The following is a 22,036-nucleotide window of genomic DNA, read 5'->3' on the forward strand; positions in this document are numbered from 1 at the left end:
AGTTTTATCTTACCCAAAGCAAAAATACTTAAGGCCTTAAAAAATCTTCCCCGAATATTTAACTCAACATAACATAGCGTGCTAATATTCAGCTTATGAAAAAATTAATCAAAAATTATTTCTAAATTATGGATAATATTTAAAATTTTTCCACCAAACTGTGATAAATTTTCTCCAATTGTTTTTGTGGAAGATTTTCTCAGTTGCAAATGAGGCAATTCTCTCATTCATTAAAAAAAAAAAAAAAAAAAAAAAAAAAAAAAAAAAACGCTGCCTGTCTTTTGTACGTCATAACAAGTGTAATTTTTTCCCTTTTATAGCAATCTGGATTATATAAGATAATGCAGAAAATATATACATTTAGTCATAGTAGATATTAATCTATCCTTTCAAAACAACTTGAACATTTAAGTCAAAGTAAAAGGCAGTGCCAATGTAAAATTCTTTTTCAATCAAGGGATTAATCCCTGAACTGAATTTCTCATTGGATAATTTTCATTTGGTAAAGGTGAAAAGAGACTATAGCCACGGTAAGTAGCTTTTCTAGCTGAGGGACACTGCAAAATAAAATCATTATTCCCAAATCTTGGGTTTTGTCATAGTTTTTGTACACCCAGCAACAAAACAGGCGTCGCCTTGCCAGACCAAACTTTGATACATCATGCCCTTCTAGGCCTATAAGGTGGTTGAACGTTTAAACAACCAAGACATCGTTAGGATGGTTCGAATGTGAGGAGGAGGGAAATTATCGATATCAGTCAAAGAAGTGCAAGAATTAAAGATATATATATATATATATATATATATATATATATATATATATATATATACATATATATAAATATACATATATATATATATATATTATATATATGTATAATATATATATATATATATATATATATATATATATATATATATATATATATATAATATATATATATATATATATATATATATCACAAGCACACGTGATTTTAATCAATGTAAATATCACCCACGAAAGGCATTCAATACCGAATTCTATCTTGGGAATATATATCCACTTGGAATTTATTTTATGGTAATATATATAAATTTTATATATATATATATATATATATATATATATATATATATATATATATATATATATATATGTATATATATACATTTATTTATATATGTATATATATAAATATATATTATATATATATATATATATATATATATATATATATATATATATATATATATATATATATATATATATGAAAAGAGATACAAAGGTCTTATCTCATATTATTTTAAGAAATGTAATCGTTTTCGAGAATAGATATCGAAAAGTATAATCACACCGATATATTCAAATTCCCTATTACATTTTCATATGGAACATCCTTAAATATTGTGGGGACTGACTTTTCCAATTAATATACATTAGAATGATATATCCTTCGTTTGCATTATCCTAGCAGCTGTTCTCTAACTCTCTCTCTCTCTCTCTCTCTCTCTCTCTCCTCTCTCTCCTCTCTCTCTCTCTCTCTCTTTCTTTCTCTCTCTCGTTCAAGAATAAATTAAATAAGATCATGATAACTCTATAAATTCTTAAACTAAATCGTTCCACCATTGAGCAAATGAAGTCTCTCTGGATGTACTAAAAAAGTCTTTGGGACATCCAAAATCCTTGTAACTCTCTCCTCTCTCTCTCTCTCTCTCTCTCTCTCTCTCTCTCTCTCTCTCTCTCTCTCTCTCTCTCTCTCTCTCTCTCAGTATATATATATATATATATATATATATATATATATAATATTATATATATATATATATATAAATATATATATATATATATATATATATATATATATATATATATATATATATATATATATATATATATATTACTTATGTTCAATATTTTATATTATTTGGATGTGCCCAGGGATCGCACAAAACCACTAACTACCGTTCAAGCAGGTGTTGGATTTGTATATCTTTTGGGTGAATATCCCATGTTCCAAAGATGTTCAGTGACCACCCTAAAAAATAATGTTAGAACGATATATGCCTGTTTTCATTGCAAGTTGGAAAAATTGATATTGAATATTATCAATAGGGGTATTACCATCATCATCCTTATAACTTCATAAATGTTAATTAGCAAACCTCGTCAAGCCATATATCAATATCACACAATAGCCATCTCTCCACCATCAACTTTAACCCCCACCTGGTTATATCCTTCTTCCCCCAACCCCACATGTTCGAGGTGTAAAGATCTCACAATTATGATGAGATCCTTCTGGTGGAAGTTTTTCAGTAAATGAAAAACAAAATACTAAGATGACAATATTTCATACATTATGCTCTTATTTTACAATCATTTCGAAACTAAACATAACGAAATAAATATGCAAAAGACTGATTGAACTAAAATCGAGAGTAATGGATTTCTTGAAGAGCTTACCTGGGGAACACCTATAAGGTGTTGGACATTAGGTCATGAAACGGCAATTAGATTCGTAGTAATACGAAGAGTCAATACTAAGGAAATATTTCCTTTTGTTTTGGGAAGGGTGAAGTAAGCTAGACTCGGACCTTTGAGCAATCGTCACCCGGAAAGAGGGTTCGCCTGGAAGTGAGTGACACGCTCAGATAATTTGATTGATTGGATGATTGATTAGGAGTTTTCTGTTATCGTGACATCTCAGGTTAATGACGCTGAATTAGATACTTTGAGTGAACACTGTATGAATAGCATAATCTTTTATACCCTACATCCTATATACCACAAAATCACTGTAATGATGCACCAATGAACACTTTCCATAAATGTCATTTCACATATATATTTTATTTTCACCAATCACTTCTGAAATAATAAACATTATGTTAACTGATGATGCCTTTTCCATCTCCAACCTTAAACTAACATTATTGATATAGCAAATAATACAATTTTCTCTAAGAGGGATGGAGCCAAGTAGACCGTGATAAAAGCCAACCCCAGCCCTACCGAGCTACGTGGCTCATGATCGAAATGAAAGGAAAAAACTGAAACCAACAACTAAACCTTTAAACCTCATTACCTTCGAAATTTTGAACAAAGGACATTTATTAATGATTGGTGACCCAGTAGATGCTATTTGAAACGATGCATTATTAGCACCTACCTATAATACGTAAAGTGTGTACGTAGGTGGAGAGAGAGAGAGAGAGAGAGAGAGAGAGAGAGAGAGAGAGAGAGAGAGAGAGAGAGAGAGAGAGAGAGAGGAGCTGTTTAGGAAAATGCAAACGAATGATAAGAGAGAGAGAGAGAGAGAGAGAGAGAGAGAGAGAGAGAGAGAGAGAGAGAGAGAGAGAGAGAGAGAGAGAGAGAGGAGGGGGGGGGGGAGGGGGGAGAGAGAGAGATGAGCTGTTTAGAAAAATGTAGACGAAGGAGAGAGAGAGTGAGAGAGAGAGAGAGAGAGAGAGAGAGAGAGAGAGAGAGAGGAGCTGCTTTGGAAAATGCAAATTAAGGATATTTCCCTGTTATTAATATTAACATGAATAGTCAGATCCAATAATATTCAAGAAAATTTGATATATAAATAGGATAGGGAAATTCAGATAAAAAGTTATAAAATCTTTTGATGAATTAGTTTCGAAATGATATTATATCACATTTCTTAAAAGAATAAAAAAGTTCTCTCTCTTTTAATGTACTGTATATTTCAGTCATTATTCCATTTCGTTGAGTGATATCGGTAATTTCCCTCCTCCTAACATTCGAACCATCCTAACAATGTCTTGGTTGTTTAACGTCGGCCACCTTTCAGAGCAGGAAGAGCATGATGTATCCAGGTCAGGTCTGGCCGGTTTTGTTGCTGGATGTACCAGGGCCTTCCACTGTCTTGTGTTAAGAGTTTCATTCCTTGATTGTACACTGTTTTAAGTTTCCTCACTTTCTTTCTTCACTAGGATGTTTTCCTGTTGGAGACCTTTGGCTTATGGGATCTTGCTTTTCTAACTAGTGTTGTAGCTCACCTAATAATAATAATAATAATAATAATAATAATAACAATAATAATAATAATAATAATAATAATAATAATAATAATAATAATAATAATAATAATAATAATAAAATTATCTTGAACTAGTGTCCCGCGTATACTGGAGGACAAGAAATCTTTTATGTTGTAAAGAAGGATATTGGGTCCAAGTACTACTGATAACAGATCACTGCTCTTCATATTTCCGTTCCTATCCTATACGAGAGTTAAAGAAAAAGCAAACAGAGCAAGATAAATCCAGTTTCATGTCAATACAAAGTAATAATACCTCTGTACATTATAATTAGATAATGATTATTAGAAGCATTGATAATAGGATACTACTCAAGCGAAAACAAATGGGTAATTTAGTTTTGAGCAATGGTGGCTGCACTTGCCCATGACTTAATAGGGCATACACTGTCTCTATACATGGTAGTCTAAGCAGGGTGGTATCTGCCATCCTTTCAAATTTTTAAATGGATCTTAAGAAAGACCTATCGAACTTGGAAGACACTGCCCTCATTAATGCCATCACAAAATACATCAATTTGAATTTTATGATAACACCAAAGATATTATTCATTAAATTCACTTCTCAGCTACCACATTTCTGTAAATCCATGCTATGCTATTGTCGCTATATGAATGGTGTTGGGAATCTACCATAATGTCCAACTTGAACGGTTGGAACACATAATTTTACAGCACTACTTTTTCTTAAACCCAAATGAGAAAATGAATGAAAATTTTATGCTTCAACTATTCCAATAATATATATAATTCTCAATTTGACGCTGGGAAAGGAAGGCCAATTTTGAAGGTTTATTCAAAATGTAAAATCTGTAAAGACTTATGACATTTCTGTTAAACATGAATGACATTTAGAGCCTCTAAATTTGTTTTACATTAAAGTTTAACATATCAACATATGAAAAACTTTCTTTTATACTGTATCGGTGAAGTCAAATAAAAATTTTGAAATGTAATTTGATTAGGATGATATTTCATTTGGTGATTACCACTGGAAATGAATAAAAAAAAAAAAAAAAGAGTTGTAGAGGGGCTAGAGACTTTGGATATGAGTGGCTTGAGAGTAAATGTGGATAAGACTGAAGCTATGGTAAGCAGTGGGTAAGGCAGAGACTGGATAATAATGTATGCCAGTAGTGACTCCGTTATAAAATATGTGGAACAATCTAGAAACTTGGGAACTGCTAGATGTCAGGAGTGAAGATGTGAAGCCTGAGGAAAATAGAGCGAGGAAGTAGGAGTGGTATGTGATAGATAAAGGCCAATGAAGCTAAAAACCAAAATCTATATCACAGCATTATAACCATGATATAAACTGTGTTTATATATGGATCGGAAACTTGTCAGCCCTAAGACGAAAAGAGGAAGAAAAGATTGAGAGAACAGAGATGAGAATGCTGAGGTGGGTTGTGGGAATTTCACTGTTTGAAATAATGGACAATTATGATATCAAAAGACTTACAAGTGTAGTAAAAATTACAAAGGCTATGAGAGTGTCAAGACTGAGATGGTGTGGGCACATGTCGAGGATGGATATGGGGAGAGAATAAGGAGGGCTTAGGAGTAATCTGTTAGAAAGAGGAGATCGAGGGCAAAACAGAGAATTAGATGGTAAGATAAGGGGAAAGGTGATAGGGAGAAAAGAGGTTTAGTGGAAGAGGATACTAATTGATTGAAGACATTAGAGAGTGTGCAGCAGGCATCCAACACCTTAGTGTAAGGGTAACGGTGGTAAAACATAAGGTCATTTATATATTACGACTTTAACCACATAATGTAGTTATGCATTATCATGGAATTACTCTGAAATATGTAAATATGATTAAGTCTGTTAAGGAACATAGCAAGTGCACTGTTAATGTTCATGGAGTCTTATCAAATGAATTACCAATGAACAGCGGAGTACTCAAAGGGAATTTAGTGTCACCTATGTTGTTTACCTACCTCATAGATTGTGTAATGCGAAGAACAGTCAGAGATGGTGGAAAAGGATTGAACTGGATTGGTGATGGAATTTAGCAGACCTTGGGTATGCTGATGATGCTGTCCTTGTTAGCAGAACACAATAGGATAATCAATGCTTGCTTACCAGAATGCATGAAATATCACACGAGGTTGGGCTGAATACTAGTAAAAGAATAACATAGAAGATCAGAACGGAGTATGCCATGGAAAATGATATATTATTGGAAGGAGAAAGAATTAACGAGGTAGAATCATTTAAGTATTTAAGAACTATGTTATGTAATACAAGGTATTTAGAATTAGAGTTTAGTGAAAGATTAATCAAAGCAAATCAGGCTAGCTTATGTAAAATTTGGAAGTAAAATCCCTCAAAATTACATATAAAAATCAGACTATATATCAGTTTAGTGAGATTGGTATTACTCTGTGGACATGAGTCATTGTATAACAATGAAACCATCTCCAATAGATTTAGTAGATTTGAGAAGTAAGCCTGAAAAGGATATTGAGAGTTGAATGGCAGAACAGGATTATAAAGGAAACTATATGAGAGATTACTTGAGTGGCATATGCGGATAAGATCATGATGAGGGATAGATGGAGAGGGCATGTTCTTCACACTCCCCAAGAAAGAGTAATTCACCAAACGTTCAGTTGGTCACCACAAGTCACTAGAAACGTTGGAAGACCAGGCCCTACATGGCTTTGGACTATAATTCACTAACATCTTTAAGAATATACACATGGAGTTTCAGCAGACTTTTGTATAGTATGTTCAGCATATAACCATGAAATGAAAAAAAACAACTGCCATTGCTTTAATCAGACCATCCTCTATAGTGTAAAAATTAATAACTCGAAAAAATTGAAAATAGAGTTATTCTTTCTATATATGCACAAACATGTTGTACATGCTCTCAAAAAGTTTCAGCCAATTATTTTTGCAGATAATGAAGATGAAGCGGTCTTTAAAGAATGTCATCCTAACTGTATCACTGAGTTTGACAGGAGCGTTTTTGCGTGATTTTTTATGCATATTTACAGGGCTATTTTCAAATATGCTTCAAAATCTTTTACATCTGGCAGAGATGAAAGTTACTGGGAGAGTGTAGGCGAAGAACTACGATCATACCAAAAGGCCAGCCAATAACTCCAAATACGTGTGATTGTATACTTGCAGTTCGCATCTACATTATCTTTTTACAACGTCCTCATGAACTTCATAATGATGCCAAAGTTATCTAAGGTAAAAAGAATGACAACTGGTGAGCAGCCAGCAAAAAAAAAAAAAAAAAAAAAAAATGAAATGATACAGGAAAAATAGTACAAAGCTGGGACATTCTTACTAAATCTCTGGCAAAAATGAGAGGCATCTGTCAACTCATGACACCTTTAAGCTGGGATTACACATGAGTGATGCGCCTTGGCGATCAGAGGAAAAATGGAAAAGTCCCGAAAATTTGAATATCGCAGGGGCTTTCAGGCGATGTTTTAGCACATATTTTTCGAAAAGCAGGACACCCCAGCATACATGACTCATAATGTGGAGTCGGTGACCAGGGGAGATGCACACAGCAGGCACAAAACAATAAGGGCGATACATGGGGATACATCGCCATGCGATACGCTGCTGTATATAGGATCCCATCCCAGTGGGCAAGTTACAATATCTCAGTTGGTTAGGCACTTTACCGTAGTGATCTATGTGTACACGATATACATGCGATACGGGACTCCTGTATATAAGAAGTTTTCCACCATTCCACTAAAAAAATTTATATTGTAAAAACAAAAGTTTGTTTCTGCCAAAATATATTTCCTTTATTACTATATTCAGGCTTTGTATTTTATTTTGAATATGAAAAAATATTCTCTCTCTCTCTCTCTCTCTCTCTCTCTCTCTCTCTCTCTCTCTCTCTCTCTATTTCTTTCTCTCTCTCAATTCATAAGAGTAATTGACCAACTCTATTTCCAATTTTTTTTCCATGTCGTCCATCTACTTTAATGAGCTTCGTATCTCTCTCTCTCTCTCTCTCTCTCTCTCTCTCTCTCTCTCTCTCTCTCTCTCTTGCGTGCACGCACGTGCGCAAGTGTTACTGTATGTTAGTGAGTCCCCTTGCGGGATCCGAGAAATCAGCTGATTTAACACGGATAACAAAAGGCTATCGAGTGCAATATAGCTGCAAGTTTTCGGGAATAGTCGGTGATTTGTTTAATGTCAGAAAAGTGGGATAAAAAATTTGCATAGGATAGCTATCTTGTGAATTACTAAAAATCTGATCATAATGGCAGGCTATAACAATGGCAAGGCATGGAGGAATATTGCTGCAATCATCAAGAGTAAATTCCATGAGGTGGCGCAACTAGAACTAGGCCTCTTGATAACAGAGGTTGCTAATAGCTCAAACCAGTGTGACGGAAAAATATTCTCAAAAATATTGAAACAATATGATCCAACAAACCGGAGCAAGTCTGCGGAAAACATCAACAAAATAATAGAAAAAATTCCAAAGAAGATCCAGGTGAAGAAGAGACTTGTAAATAAAGTTTATCTCAATTAGCACATTCCTTCAAAGAACAATAATAAGTCCAATATAGTGAATATGCAGATTAATCCTTTGGGAAAAAGAATGCCAAAATGGTGCAATACATGTTAGATATGGTACAGCATTGTTAATCCGCAACAACTGATTAGGAAATGTGATGCATGTCATGTACCAACACATCCTACTTGCGCTGAAGTACAAAAAAAAAAAAATAATAAAGACACAAAGGTATTCTGCTGAACATGCTTAATGTGATAGAAAATAAAATAAAGTCGAGACTAAATCTGCAAATAGTTGAAGAAGAAGAAGAAGAAGAAGAAGAAGAAGAAGAAGAAGAAGAAGAAGAGAAAAATGAACAGGATATGTGTAAGGATGCCGAGGAAATCATCGATACAACATATGATGCCATTCAGCAACATACTTACGAAGAAATGAATTATTGGATGAAATTAAATGATAGACCCAAGAGACTCTACCCGGACCTACACACTTTTAGGGAAGAGCAAGAAAAAGAAATAAAAAGTAACGAAAGATATAGTCTGCAATTTACTGAAAATAAAGGAATTGAAGATTTGGCGAAAGATGCTATTACAAGCATCCAAAGATATGCCATAATTATGAAATATATGGTAAATGTGCTTATTTAAAAGGACATGGAGACAAATGCAGAGATCTCCATCCAAAAATATGCAAAAACCTAAAAGAAGGTAAAGGATGCAAATTCAACAAAAACTGTCGAGATATGCATCCTGCAAATATGATTGAAAGTCAAAAAATTCAAAAGCCAACAGACAAGAAAAATGAAAACAAAAATGAAACAAAAAAAAAAAAAAAAAACCGAGTATATACCGTGCTATGCACAAAAGGCCCCAAGATACGATGCCTTACAACCCAAATATGCATAATTAGAGCCAAACTACAAAGAATGCATCTATAATGCCAGAGGTTGGTTCAGAAATGGGGATACATGAAGGTACATACATACATACATATATCAAAGGCACTTCCCCCAATATTGGGGGTTAGCCGACATCAACAAAGAAACAAAACAAAAAGGGGACCTCTACTCTCTACGTTCCTTCAGCCTAACCAGGGACTCAACCGAGTTCAGCTGGTACTGCTAGGGTGCCACAGCCCAACCTCCCACATTATCCACCACAGATGAAGCTTCATAATGCTGAATCCCCTACTGCTGCTAGCTCCGCGGTCATCTAAGGCACCGGAGGAAGCAGCAGGGCCTACCGGAACTGCGTCACAATCGCTTGCCATTCATTCCTATTTCTAGCACGCTCTCTTGCCTCTCTCACATCTATCCTCCTATCACCCAGAGCTTTCTTCACACCATCCATCCACCCAAACCTTGGCCTTCCTCTTGTACTTCTCCCATCAACTCTTGCATTCATCAACTTCTTTAGAAGACAACCATTATCCATTCTCTCAACATGGCCAAACCACCTCAACACATTCATATCCACTCTAGCCGCTAACTCATTTCTTACACCTGTTCTCTCCCTCACCACTTCGTTCCTAACCCTATCTACTCGAGATACACCAGCCATACTCCTTAGACACTTCATCTCAAACACATTCAATTTCTGTCTCTCCATCACTTTCATTCCCCACAACTCCGATCCATACATCACAGTTGGTACAATCACTTTCACATATAGAACTCTCTTTACATTCATGCCCAACCCTCTATTTTTTACTACTCCCTTAACGGCCCCAAACACTTTGCAACCTTCATTCACTCTCTGACGTACATCTGCTTCCACTTCACCATTTGCTGCAACAACAGACCCCAAGTACTTAAACTGATCCACATCCTCAAGTAACTCTCCATTCAACATGACATTCAACCTTGCACCACCTTCCCTTCTTGTACATCTCATAACCTTACTCTTACCCACATTAACTCTCAACTTCCTTCTCTCACACACCCTTCCAAATTCTGTCACTAGTCGGTCAAGCTTCTCTTCTGTGTCTGCTACCAGTACAGTATCATCCGCAAACAACAACTGATTTACCTCCCATTCATGGTCATTCTCGCCTACCAGTTTTAATCCTCGTCCAAGCACTCGAGCATTCACCTCTCTCACCACTCCATCAATATACAAGTTAAACAACCACGGCGACATCACACATCCCTGTCTCAGCCCCACTCTCACCGGAAACCAATCACTCACTTCATTTCCTATTCTAACACATGCTTTACTACCTTTGTAGAAACTTTTCACTGCTTGCAACAACCTTCCACCAACTCCATATAACCTCATCACATTCCACATTGCTTCCCTATCAACTCTATCATATGCTTTCTCCAGATCCATAAACGCAACATACACCTCCTTACCTTTTGCTAAATATTTCTCGCATATCTGCCTAACTGTAAAAATCTGATTCATACAACCCCTACCTCTTCTAAAACCACCCTGTACTTCCAAGATTGCATTCTCTGTTTTATCCTTAATCCTATTAATCATTACTCTACCATACACTTTTCCAACTACACTCAACAAACTAATACCTCTTGAATTACAACACTCATGCACATCTCCCTTACCCTTATATAGTGGTATGCACACAAAAAATCAATATGAAGGCATAAGATCAAATATAATAGAAAAGTGGGATTTTTTAGTGGCATAATTCCTGGAAATGAAGAAAAGATCATCATATCAGAACAGGAAGGAAACATGGGAGAATCCAGTTTATCACCAACATAAGATAATGGGGATGAAACACAAGCCATCATAGTGATGAATGCACAGGGTTTAGTCACGAGTAACTCTCAAAGGAAAATAGAGTTCTTAGAAAAACTAACCTAAATTGAAAAAATAGATATGTTAAATATAAGTGAAACATGGTATTCCTAAGAGACTGGCAATGATGACCAGATAAAGGGTTTCCAAACATATAGATCAGGCAGAACAAATAGGAATCAAGGGGAACTGCAATATATGGAAGTGAATTAAATCAAGGAAAAGTCTATGAAAAATACAGCAACACATAATGTGAATTGATTGCGGTAGAATTAGAATCTGAAAAACTAGTGAATATTGTAGTTTACAGACCACTAAATACTAAGGAGTTTGACATAATAATAGAAAAAAAAAGATGATATATGTAGAAACCATAAAGACTCGAATATACTCCTATCCTGAGATTTTAACTTTCCTTTCGTAGATTGGAAAGAACATATAGAAGAAAGTGGTTATATATATACATATAAAAAAGAGAGTAGTAGTAGCGCAGAAGATAAAAGGTAATTTGAAAAGCTTCAAGATATGCTTGTAGAACATAATATGCAACAAATAAACCACATTCCAACAGGAAAGGAAAATGTCCTAGATTTAATCTTTGTGAATGAGGGGAATTATTTTAAAGAAATAATAATATATAACACAGGAATTTCAGACCACAATGTCATAAAATTAAAAGTCCATTCCAAAGCAAGTGAACGCAGAGATAAACAAAGCACAAAACGATGGGAAGGATATGGAAAATATAGTTTTTATAATAAGAATATAAAATGGTCAGAAATAAATGAAGAATTGAGCAAAGATTGGAAAAATGTATTCGTAATTGATAATATACAGGTAAATATGGATATGCTGTACAAAACACTGGAAAAAATTGTTGAAAAATATATACCGAAAAAAAAAATAACCATCAGACATGCATACCAAGAGACAGAAAGATCTTATTTCAGAAAATTAGAAAGTGGAAGAAAAATCTTACAAATGAAAAATATGTATGGAAAATGATGGAAATAAAAAGTAAGATAGAAAATGCAGAATAAAAGATTATGCAAATGAAAGAAAAAGAACAAAGAGACTTAGAATAAAGGACATTTAAAAAATATCAAGAAAAACCCCAAAGTACTTCACTCCTATGCAAAAAAGATGAATAAAGGAAGATTAGAAATAGGCCCTCTAAGAATTGAAGGACGGTTAACGAATAAAAAAAGGAAGTATGTAACATATTAGCAAAAAAATATGAGTGAATTCACGCCAAGAATTGGGAATGAGAATAATGAAACAAATGAGAGAAGAAATTATTAAATATCTAACCAATATAGATATTAATGAAGCCGATATTGTGCAGGCTATAAGCGAAATTAAAAATGGATCGGCGGCCAGGCCAGATGGGGTTCCAGCGATTTTGTTAAAATAAACTGCACACACTATCGTAAAGCCGCTTGCAATACTGCTAAGACAAAGTGTAGATATGAGTGAGATATATGTTAAACATAAATTAGTATTTATATTCCCTATTTTCAAAGATGGATCAAGACTAGAGGCAAGAAATTATAGACCTGTTAGTCTAACATCACATATTATGAAAGTGTATGATAGGGTAATAAAAAAGAAAATGGTGAATCATTTGGTTAAAAATTATTTATTTAATATAGGTCGACACGGTTTTGTGCCCGGAAAAAGTACACAAACCCAATTGATAGCACACTATGAAAGCATATACATTAAAAATGATAAATGAAAAAGACACAGATGTGGTCAATCTAGATTTTGCAAAAGCCTTTGACAAGGTATATCATAAACTATTAGAGAAAAAAACGAGAAAGCATAATATTGTGGGAAAGATAGAAAAATGGATAAAAGAATTTCTACAAAACAGAAAACAGATAGTGGTTGCAAATGATGAGAAATCAGATGAAGCTCAGGTAATATCTGGCGTGCCACAAGGTACGGTATTAGCTGCACTGCTGTTTGTTATTATGATCTCAGACATAGACTGTAATGTTAAAGACTCTGTAGTGAGAAGTTTCGCCGATGACACAAAAATGAATAGAGAAATTGCTTGTGATGAAGATAGGAACTCATTACAAAGAGATCTAAACAAAATATATTAATGGGCAGAGATAAATGGGATGGTATTTAACAAAACAATCACAGACAAGGAAGCAATTGAAGACCCTGGATTAATGTTAAACAGGAATATGTTATGCAACGACCAAATAGTGCACTATTGGCTAAATGTAAAGCAAAAACAGGAATGCTATTCAGACACTTTAAAACAAGAAAAGCTGAAGACATGATTATGCTTTACAAACCTTATGTACGTAGTACACTCGAGTACTGCAATTTGATATGGCACCCACACTACCAAAAGGATATTGCACAAATACAGAGAGTACAGAGAGGTCATTTACTGCTAGAATAGAAGAAGTTAAGGATCTTGACTACTGGGAAAGACTGCGATTTTTCAAATTGTACAGTCCAGAAAGGAGAAGAGAACGCTACATGATAATACAAGCATGGAAGCAAATCGGAGGAATTAGTGAAAACTTCATTGAGCTAAGAATATCAGAAAGAGCAAGCCCAGGTAAATTTATAGTGCCCAAAACTATACCAGGAAAACTAAGGAAGGCACACAGGATATTAATCCACTACGCACCAGCATCGATAATGCAGCGACTATTTAATACGCTGCCAGCTCATCTAAGAAACATATAAGGAGTGTGCGTAGATGTGTTTAAGAATAAGCTAGATAAATACCTAAGATGCATCGCAGACCATCCAAGACTGGAAGATGCAAAATACACCGGAATATGCATTAGCAACTGTCTGGTGGATATACGAAGTGCCTCACACTGAGGGACCTGGGGGAATCCAAACATAAGAATAAGGCAATAAGGTAAGGGAAGGCTCTCTCTCTCTCTCTCTCTCTCTCTCTCTCTCTCTCTCTCTCTCTCTCTCTCCCAGATTATAACTGCACTCCACTCTATCTCTCTCTCTCAAGTCATAACTACATAGGAGTATTTGTGTAACTCTATTTCTTAATTTTTCCTATGTCGTCCATCTACCTCATTGAGCTCTCTCTCTCTCTCTCTCTCTCTCTCTCTCTCTCTCTCTCTCTCTCTCTCTCTCTTTGCACACCATGGCTGAACATATGCACAGTGATGCATGTTACCACATTTCCCATAGGGAGATATATCACATATATAGTTTTGAGAGGGGATTTAGTTGGCAATAACAGTGAAACAGAACATGGATAATGTTATGCGTTATCCCTTTGCTCATGTGGTATCGCAGGTGCCCAACCATCATCTACACTAAGAGAAAAAATAGAGCAGGTTTCATTCTGTTCAGCAGCGTTGCGGCGGTGTGTGGCAACCCAGAATGTACCTCACATGTGACGACGCTCAGTTCAGCCTGTGGGATTTACCGCCAAACACACCTGGGAAGAATGGGTATGTTTGATGATATGCTAAAAATTTTGCTAAAATCAACATCTCACCACATTGCCATATCCGTATCGCCCAAGTGTGATCCCAACATTACATAAGCGTATTAGTACACTTAAGCCCAGTACGCACTATGATTCATGTAGCATCCTCGTGGTGCAGTCGTGGTGTTGAAAAAACTTACTAGCGGCCAAGCTGTACCGCAATACTGCTCACTTGTTTTCCCGGGCTAGCTGCCTCAATACAATGTTCAAAGTGGCGTTTATGAAAGTAACATTTTGTTACTTTTCAATTTGAGTTGTACATTTATACGACGCTGAGAAAATTTTTTTCATGATATATAAATTTTGAGAAAATAATTTTACATTTTTAGTTATAAAATTACCAGTTTTGTTACAATTTCCATCTGAATATATCAAAATAAATTTATCACAGAAATAACGTTTAAAAATAGTTATTATTTCCATAAAAATCTATTTTCGACCTAGTTGTAACCATACCTAATGTAGTTAATGAAAGTCTCAATGAAAATGAACGAGGAAAAAAAAGCACAAAAAGAAACTTTGCCTTTATATCACATTTTCAAAAGGATCAATTTTCCTGTAACAAAAAGTATTTGACGGTTAGTCGAGGCTGAAGGTGAGCAATAGTCTAGAGCTGGAGGTGATATTTGAATTGATTGGTTTTGGACTGAAGTCAGGTTGGGTGTGCATGATATGCCTATCGCATCTCTCCAGTTAAGGTATGATATGTCTTCATTGGATAAGAGTGTAATGAAATCAGAAACCTAAGATGAGATATAGATATATAAAGTATGTATACATTACGATGTTTTTGTTTCTTTATCACGTAAAACTTTATATATATATATATATATATATATATATATATATATATATATATATATATATATATATATATATATATATATATATATATATATTTATATATATATATATATATATATATATATATATATATATATATATATATATGTAGATATATATATATATATATATATATATATAGATATATATATATATATATATATATATATATATATATATATCTATATATATATATATATATATATATATATATATAATATATCTATATATATAGATATAGATATATATATATATATATATATATATATATATATATATATATATGTATATATATACATATATATATATATATATATATATATATATATATATATATATATATATATATATATACACATACATATATATATATATATATGTGTGTGTGTGTATATATATATATATATATATATATATATATATATATATATATATATATATATATATATATATATATATATATATATATATGTGTGTGTCAGACAGATGCTTATTTTTGAGTAAGTTTCGTATGCAGAAGGTTTATGTATGATATTGATGTCTTTATTTGTGGGTTTTGTTAATTAATAAGGAATGGGGAGACAAATGCAGTTAGTAGTAATTGTAACGGGAGTTAGGTAGGATGTTTTCAACTAATTTCGCTGACTCCAGGGTTCTATCCCGTAAACAACCCCCCCCAAACGACAGGATCCGTTCTTGAATGTCGAACGGAACATAGACGAATGAGACGTGGAAGCCGGGAAAAAGTCACGTGATTAAGGATAGCTTGACACGCCCAGGACGACCATATATAAGCAACGAGAAGACGGCATCTCGCCCTCTTCCTAGTAGTCACTCTGTATAATAGGTCTAACGACCTACTTAACCTGCCGGGTCTCCTTGACGATAAACACGTGGCAGCTGCCTATACCAAATTGAGGGACGGCGATTACGTAGAATACTAAAGCAGCCGCGAAATTACAGGGGAACAATTACCCCTGAGAACGAAGGACGACGAACAAAGTTACTACGCCCGCACCTGAGTGTCTGTGAGTGCGTTTGGCGAGACGTCCCAGAGCGACCGAGAGGCGTGACGTCCCAGAGTGACCAAGGCGTGTCTAGAACTTCGCGCCAGCCTTCCCAACACCTGACGAAGGCTTATACTTCAGCGACGACAGTAGGCCTATAGATGACGTTTGGGCCTAACTAAACCAGGATTCACCAAATTCTCCAGCCAGTGTCAAGACGTCTGAGTTCATCACTAAGTGTTAATGTAGAAACCACGCTTTTGTTTTTGACTGCTTGTAAGTGCCTGTTCGAACCCCTTTTTATGTCTAGTAAAGAAAGAAACCAGCATTCGTATCCCTCACCCACGAAACTTTGCTTATGTAAACTCCTGAGAGAAATTCAATTAATATAAAACTAAAGGAAGAGGTAAGATACTAGACTAATTAAGAAGTTATTGCTAACTAAATCAAAGACATCTTCACAAATGGTGGCATCGTTAAGGGATACTGTGCCGTGTTGTATTAAGTTTGAACTAATACTGGCTTTATTTCAGGAAAGTGCTGAAACCCCCTTTTATGTGTCGAAGAAATACAAAACAATCTCAAGAAAAACAGAGGGAAACCAAAGGAGTCGTGAACCAATGGATATGTGAGTAGTTTGCATGTTTTCGTTCACTCTCTTGTTTTGTATAAGTACTGTCTCTCTATAGAATAGGAAGTTAGGGCATTTGTCTCTCGTAAGAAAGTTTTGGTGTTTTAATTTTTCCTTTTTTTTGTGATATGAGTCTGGACAATATTTTCCAAAGACTTACACAATATCAATACGACTTGAGATTAACTGCAGACAGACGGTCGCGAAGTGCTAGTGTAGGAAGACGTCAAAATCTGACTAGAAACCGAAGTTCGAGTCCGGTAAGAGCAAATATTGCCGATATGAATTCCGCTGGGCTGATCACACAAACCACACGGTTTTGTGGAAATGTAAGTAGGGATAATCCCGACAAACAAAGGTTAGAGAAATACAGTGTAGATAAGTGGTTAGCGGACACAGAGAATAGGATCGCTAGTTTTAAAATAACTGACGATGTTGCAAAAATTAAACAGGCAATGATGTTAGTCAACGTAGACGTAGGGGATGCTCACCCTACATTAAACGGTAAGGCCTTTGAAAAAATTACCACTTTCAACGAGTTCAAGGAGGAATGCAGACTATTGTGGCGATCGGCCAAGGAGACCGATCGGTTGTCGAACTTGTATAGGCTTACCTCAACTAATAAATGTGAAGGTGAATCCAGGGCCAGTTGGCGTGCCCAGGTTAGGGATCAGGTAAGAGCAGTTAGGGAAGACTTTTTGTCATTGCCCACAATCACGGTAAGAGACGGAACCAAGTTTAATAAGGATAATAAGAACCTGGTAGATATAGATGAAGTTCTAAATCTTGTGGCCTACAGTAAGATGTATGCGGCCTTGTTGGAAGACCTAAAGTTAGATCCTGCCCAGAAAACCACAAAAACACCGAACGAATGTCAAGAAATTATACAGAAAAACGAGACCGGTAGGAATAAACATTACCCTAAAGATTATCAAAATAACCAGCCCCCTGGCAAGTCAAATGAAGAAAGAAGAGGAAATTATAATGAAACATATAAATCTAGAGGGAATTATCATCATAAGGGAGCTAGACCAAAGAATAGGTATTGCCAGTATTGTCAAAGAGGAGGTCACACAGACCAAGAATGTTGGTACCAAGGTAAGAAACATAATAAACCCTCCGAAAATACTCCTCAGGTACAGGCAAGGGATAACTCAAACCCTACTAATTACTCCGAAGAAAAACAAGGTAACAGAAAGTGACTAGAAGAGCAGGATAGGAGTCCAGGAAATAGGGAAACCAAAGAATGGAAGGATGTTGCAGGTAGCGGAGGTACATCCACGTTGCCAGCAACATATTTATCCTTCCGACAGCAATCATTACCCAAGACAAATATCAAGATAGAAGGTAAAGAATGTCTTAGTTTGTTAGATTCAGGAAGTACTGTAAATCTCATAGGGCTCCATACCTTAACTGATTATTTGAATATACCTATTTCTGCAATTAGGAGTGAGGATACATTAATTCAGGGGATAACTGGCAATCAGCTTAACAATGTAGGAGCCATAGATTTAAACATTGAATTGCTAGAGAAGAAGTGTCAAGTGCCATTTTTGGTTTTGCAAGAAGTAGCATTTCCCGCTCGAGCTTTGATTTCTTTTGCAACAATGCAAGATTTTGGCATAGTTTTTGATTGTCAAGACAGAAGATTAGTTCTAAAGGGAAATAATCAGGAAGTCTGTTTCCAACTTGTTGATGACAAGTCCACTACAAATTTGGCCAATTTGCAGGGGACCGCTTCGATAGTTGAAACACACTCCGGTTCAGGAAGAGAAAGGGAAATCAAAGTAAAATCAGAAGAAAGGGAGAAAGAAGAGAATTTAGCAATTGCACCCAGAAAGGGGGAAATTACTTCTTGTAAAGGCAGCACACATACTAAGGAGGAAAATGTCGACAGAGAATCTGAGAGAATAGATAAAAGGGAATTCCAAGAAGTTTTGCTGCTAGGCACATTGAATTCACAAGAATTAAGACACTTAAGAGAAACAGAATCTCAAAAAGGAGGAGATGAAGATTCATGTTTTTGTACTCAAGTACAAACTGGGGAAATAAGTCTGATCAGCACAGCAGATGCAAACAAAATAAGATTTAGGCTAGCTAGAGATGTAGTACTACTGCCCAATACTCTTACTAGAGTATATTTGATAACCCGCCTACACACTAATAATGATGTAATCTTGACCCCAGAAGGATTACCAGAATATGTCAGAATGGATAACTCATTAGTTCAGATGGAGGGATTAGCCTGTACTACTTATGTCATGAATTATTCTGATAAAAGACTCCATTTGTTAGCGGGTACAGAATTTTGTACAGGAATAGAAGTTACACACAAAATGATTCCGTTAGAGGAGGAAGCATTCTTTACCATAGGAAACATTGATGCAGGAATAGATAGGGAGATAGATAACACCGATTTTCCTGAGTACCGTAAAAGGTTAATAGAAACCTTAAATAAATATAGGCAGGGCATAGCAATTACAGGTGATAGGTTAGGTAGGACTGAGGTGTTAAGACATAAGATAATCCTAGATGATGGAGCCAAACCCTTTTTCATACCTAATTATAAATTACCTATCAGCCAACGTCCAATAGTAGATAAAATGATAGAAGAAATGAAAGAAGAAGGAGTGGTCATACCCTCTAAATCACCTTATAATTCTCCCATGTTGTTGATTCCAAAGAAAGATGGAAGTTACAGATTAGTGATTGATTATCGCAAGTTGAATGCGAACACAGTTCCTGATAGGATGCCCATGCCTGTAATAAACGATGTTTTGGCTCAGTTAGGAGGAGCAAAGATCTTCTCATCCTTAGATCTACTAAGTGGATATTGGCAAGTACCTTTAGACGAAGAATCAAAGCCATTAACTGCCTTCAGCACACATAAAGAACACTTAGAATTTCAGGTAATGCCATTTGGGTTAACATCAGCTCCATTGACTTTTGTAAGGTTAATGTTACAGATCTTAGGAGACATAGAGAATGTGTCAGTCTATTTAGATGATGTCATTATATTTAGCAAAGATATAGAGAGCCATTTCGGAACCATAGAAATCGTTTTAGAACGACTAAGACTGGCAGGATTAAAGATAAAGGTTAAGAAATGTCAATTCTTGAGGAAATCATTAGAATATTTAGGACATGTGATCAGTGCTGATGGATTACGCATGCAAGAAGGAAAAATAAAGGCGATTGTGGAATATCCTGCTCCACAAAATTTGAAAGGTGTAAGAAGATTTTTAGGGATGATAGGATACTATAGACCATTTGTCAAAAATTTTGCTACTATAGCTAAACCATTGACAGAATTAACTAAGAAGGATGTAGAGTTTGAATGGAAAGCAGAGCAAGAGGAGGCTTTTCAAAAGTTGAAGGAGAAATTAATCCAAGATCCTATCTTAGTGTATCCAGACTTTAGCAAGCAATTTTACTTAGCATGTGATGCTTCGAATACAGGAATAGGAGCGGTTTTGTTACAGAAGGCAAAAACCCGAATGAGGGTAGTATATTATGCAAGTAGAGTCCTGAATGCGGCCGAACGAAATTACAATACCACAGAAAAGGAATGTTTAGCCATTTATTGGGCACTGAGAAAGTTTCGGCACATTTTGTTAGGACACAAAGTAAATGTACTTACTGACCATAAACCCATCTGTGACCTATTTAAGAAAAGAGCTTTCACTAATAACTTAAAGTTTAATCGATGGTTTATTAGTGTGCTAGAGTTTGCTCCAGAATTTAGATACATTCCAGGTAAGTTTAATACTTTAGCAGATGGATTATCTAGAGCACAAGAGGATACTGAAAGAATTATCACAACTAACACTTTTTGTTTCAGCTGTCAGGTCGTAGACTTAGATTTGGAGAGAGTTAAAATAGAACAAGAGAAACAAGAAGGTATCAGGAAAATAATAGGAGATTTGCTACAAGATGAAACCTCTAGGTCAGATTTTGAATTAATAAATGGGATATTATATAAGAAGGCTAAGGATAGGAGTGCTTGCTCTAGACTATATGTGCCTGACACCCTGACTAAAGAAGTATTAACTCTAACACATACCCACAAGTTGGCAGGACATCCAGGAATCAAAAAGACTCTGAGAACAATAAATAGAAATTATTTTTGGCCTAAGTGCAGCGAAGAAGCAAAGCAATTTGTAAATGAATGTCAAACTTGTAATAGGCATAAAGGTCATGTAAATGTCAGAGCTCCTTTAGAAAAATATCCTAGTAATTTAAACCCTTTTGAGGTAGTTCAGATGGATCATATAGGACCCTTTCCAAAAACTTTGAGAGGAAATAAATATATACTGGTATTCATTGATTATTTGACTCGGTATTTAGAAATTGTCCCAGTCAGAGATAGAACTGCAGTTTCTGTTGCAGAAGCTTTAAAGACCAGAATACTCACAAGACATTCGTGTCCGGAGGTACTTTTGTCGGACAATGCACCCGAATTCACCAGTGAGGTAATGAAAAAGCTTTGTGAATTTTTTGAGATAAAGAAATGCGAGATAACCCCTTATAAGCCGAGTTCAAATGGGACAGTGGAAAGGGCCAATAAGAAGATACTGGATGTACTGCGAACTATCATTAGTCCAACTACAGAAGATTGGGACCTAGCGCTAGAGGACGTTCAGTTTACTTTGAATAACACAGTAAATGAGACAGTAGGAGAAACCCCACACTTTTTGCTTTATGGTTATCAGAAAAGACTGCCAAACTCATTGTTAGATGACGCAA

At 35.3% G+C, this 22,036-nt stretch overlaps 1 protein-coding gene across 1 annotated transcript in view; it reads left to right on the forward strand.

Moving 5' to 3' along the window:
- Positions 1 to 16,337: 16,337 nt before the first annotated feature.
- LOC137642611 (uncharacterized) overlaps positions 16,338 to 22,036 on the forward strand; it is an 8,613-nt gene continuing 2,914 nt past the window's right edge. The window contains exon 1 of the mRNA XM_068375315.1: positions 16,338 to 17,287. Coding sequence (XP_068231416.1) covers positions 17,124 to 17,287 — 164 coding nt within the window. The 5' untranslated portion in view covers positions 16,338 to 17,123. The remainder of the gene's footprint in view (positions 17,288 to 22,036) is intronic.

The sequence above is a fragment of the Palaemon carinicauda genome, chromosome 6 (assembly GCF_036898095.1).
Source record: "Palaemon carinicauda isolate YSFRI2023 chromosome 6, ASM3689809v2, whole genome shotgun sequence".
Classification (NCBI taxonomy): Eukaryota; Metazoa; Arthropoda; class Malacostraca; order Decapoda; family Palaemonidae; genus Palaemon; species Palaemon carinicauda.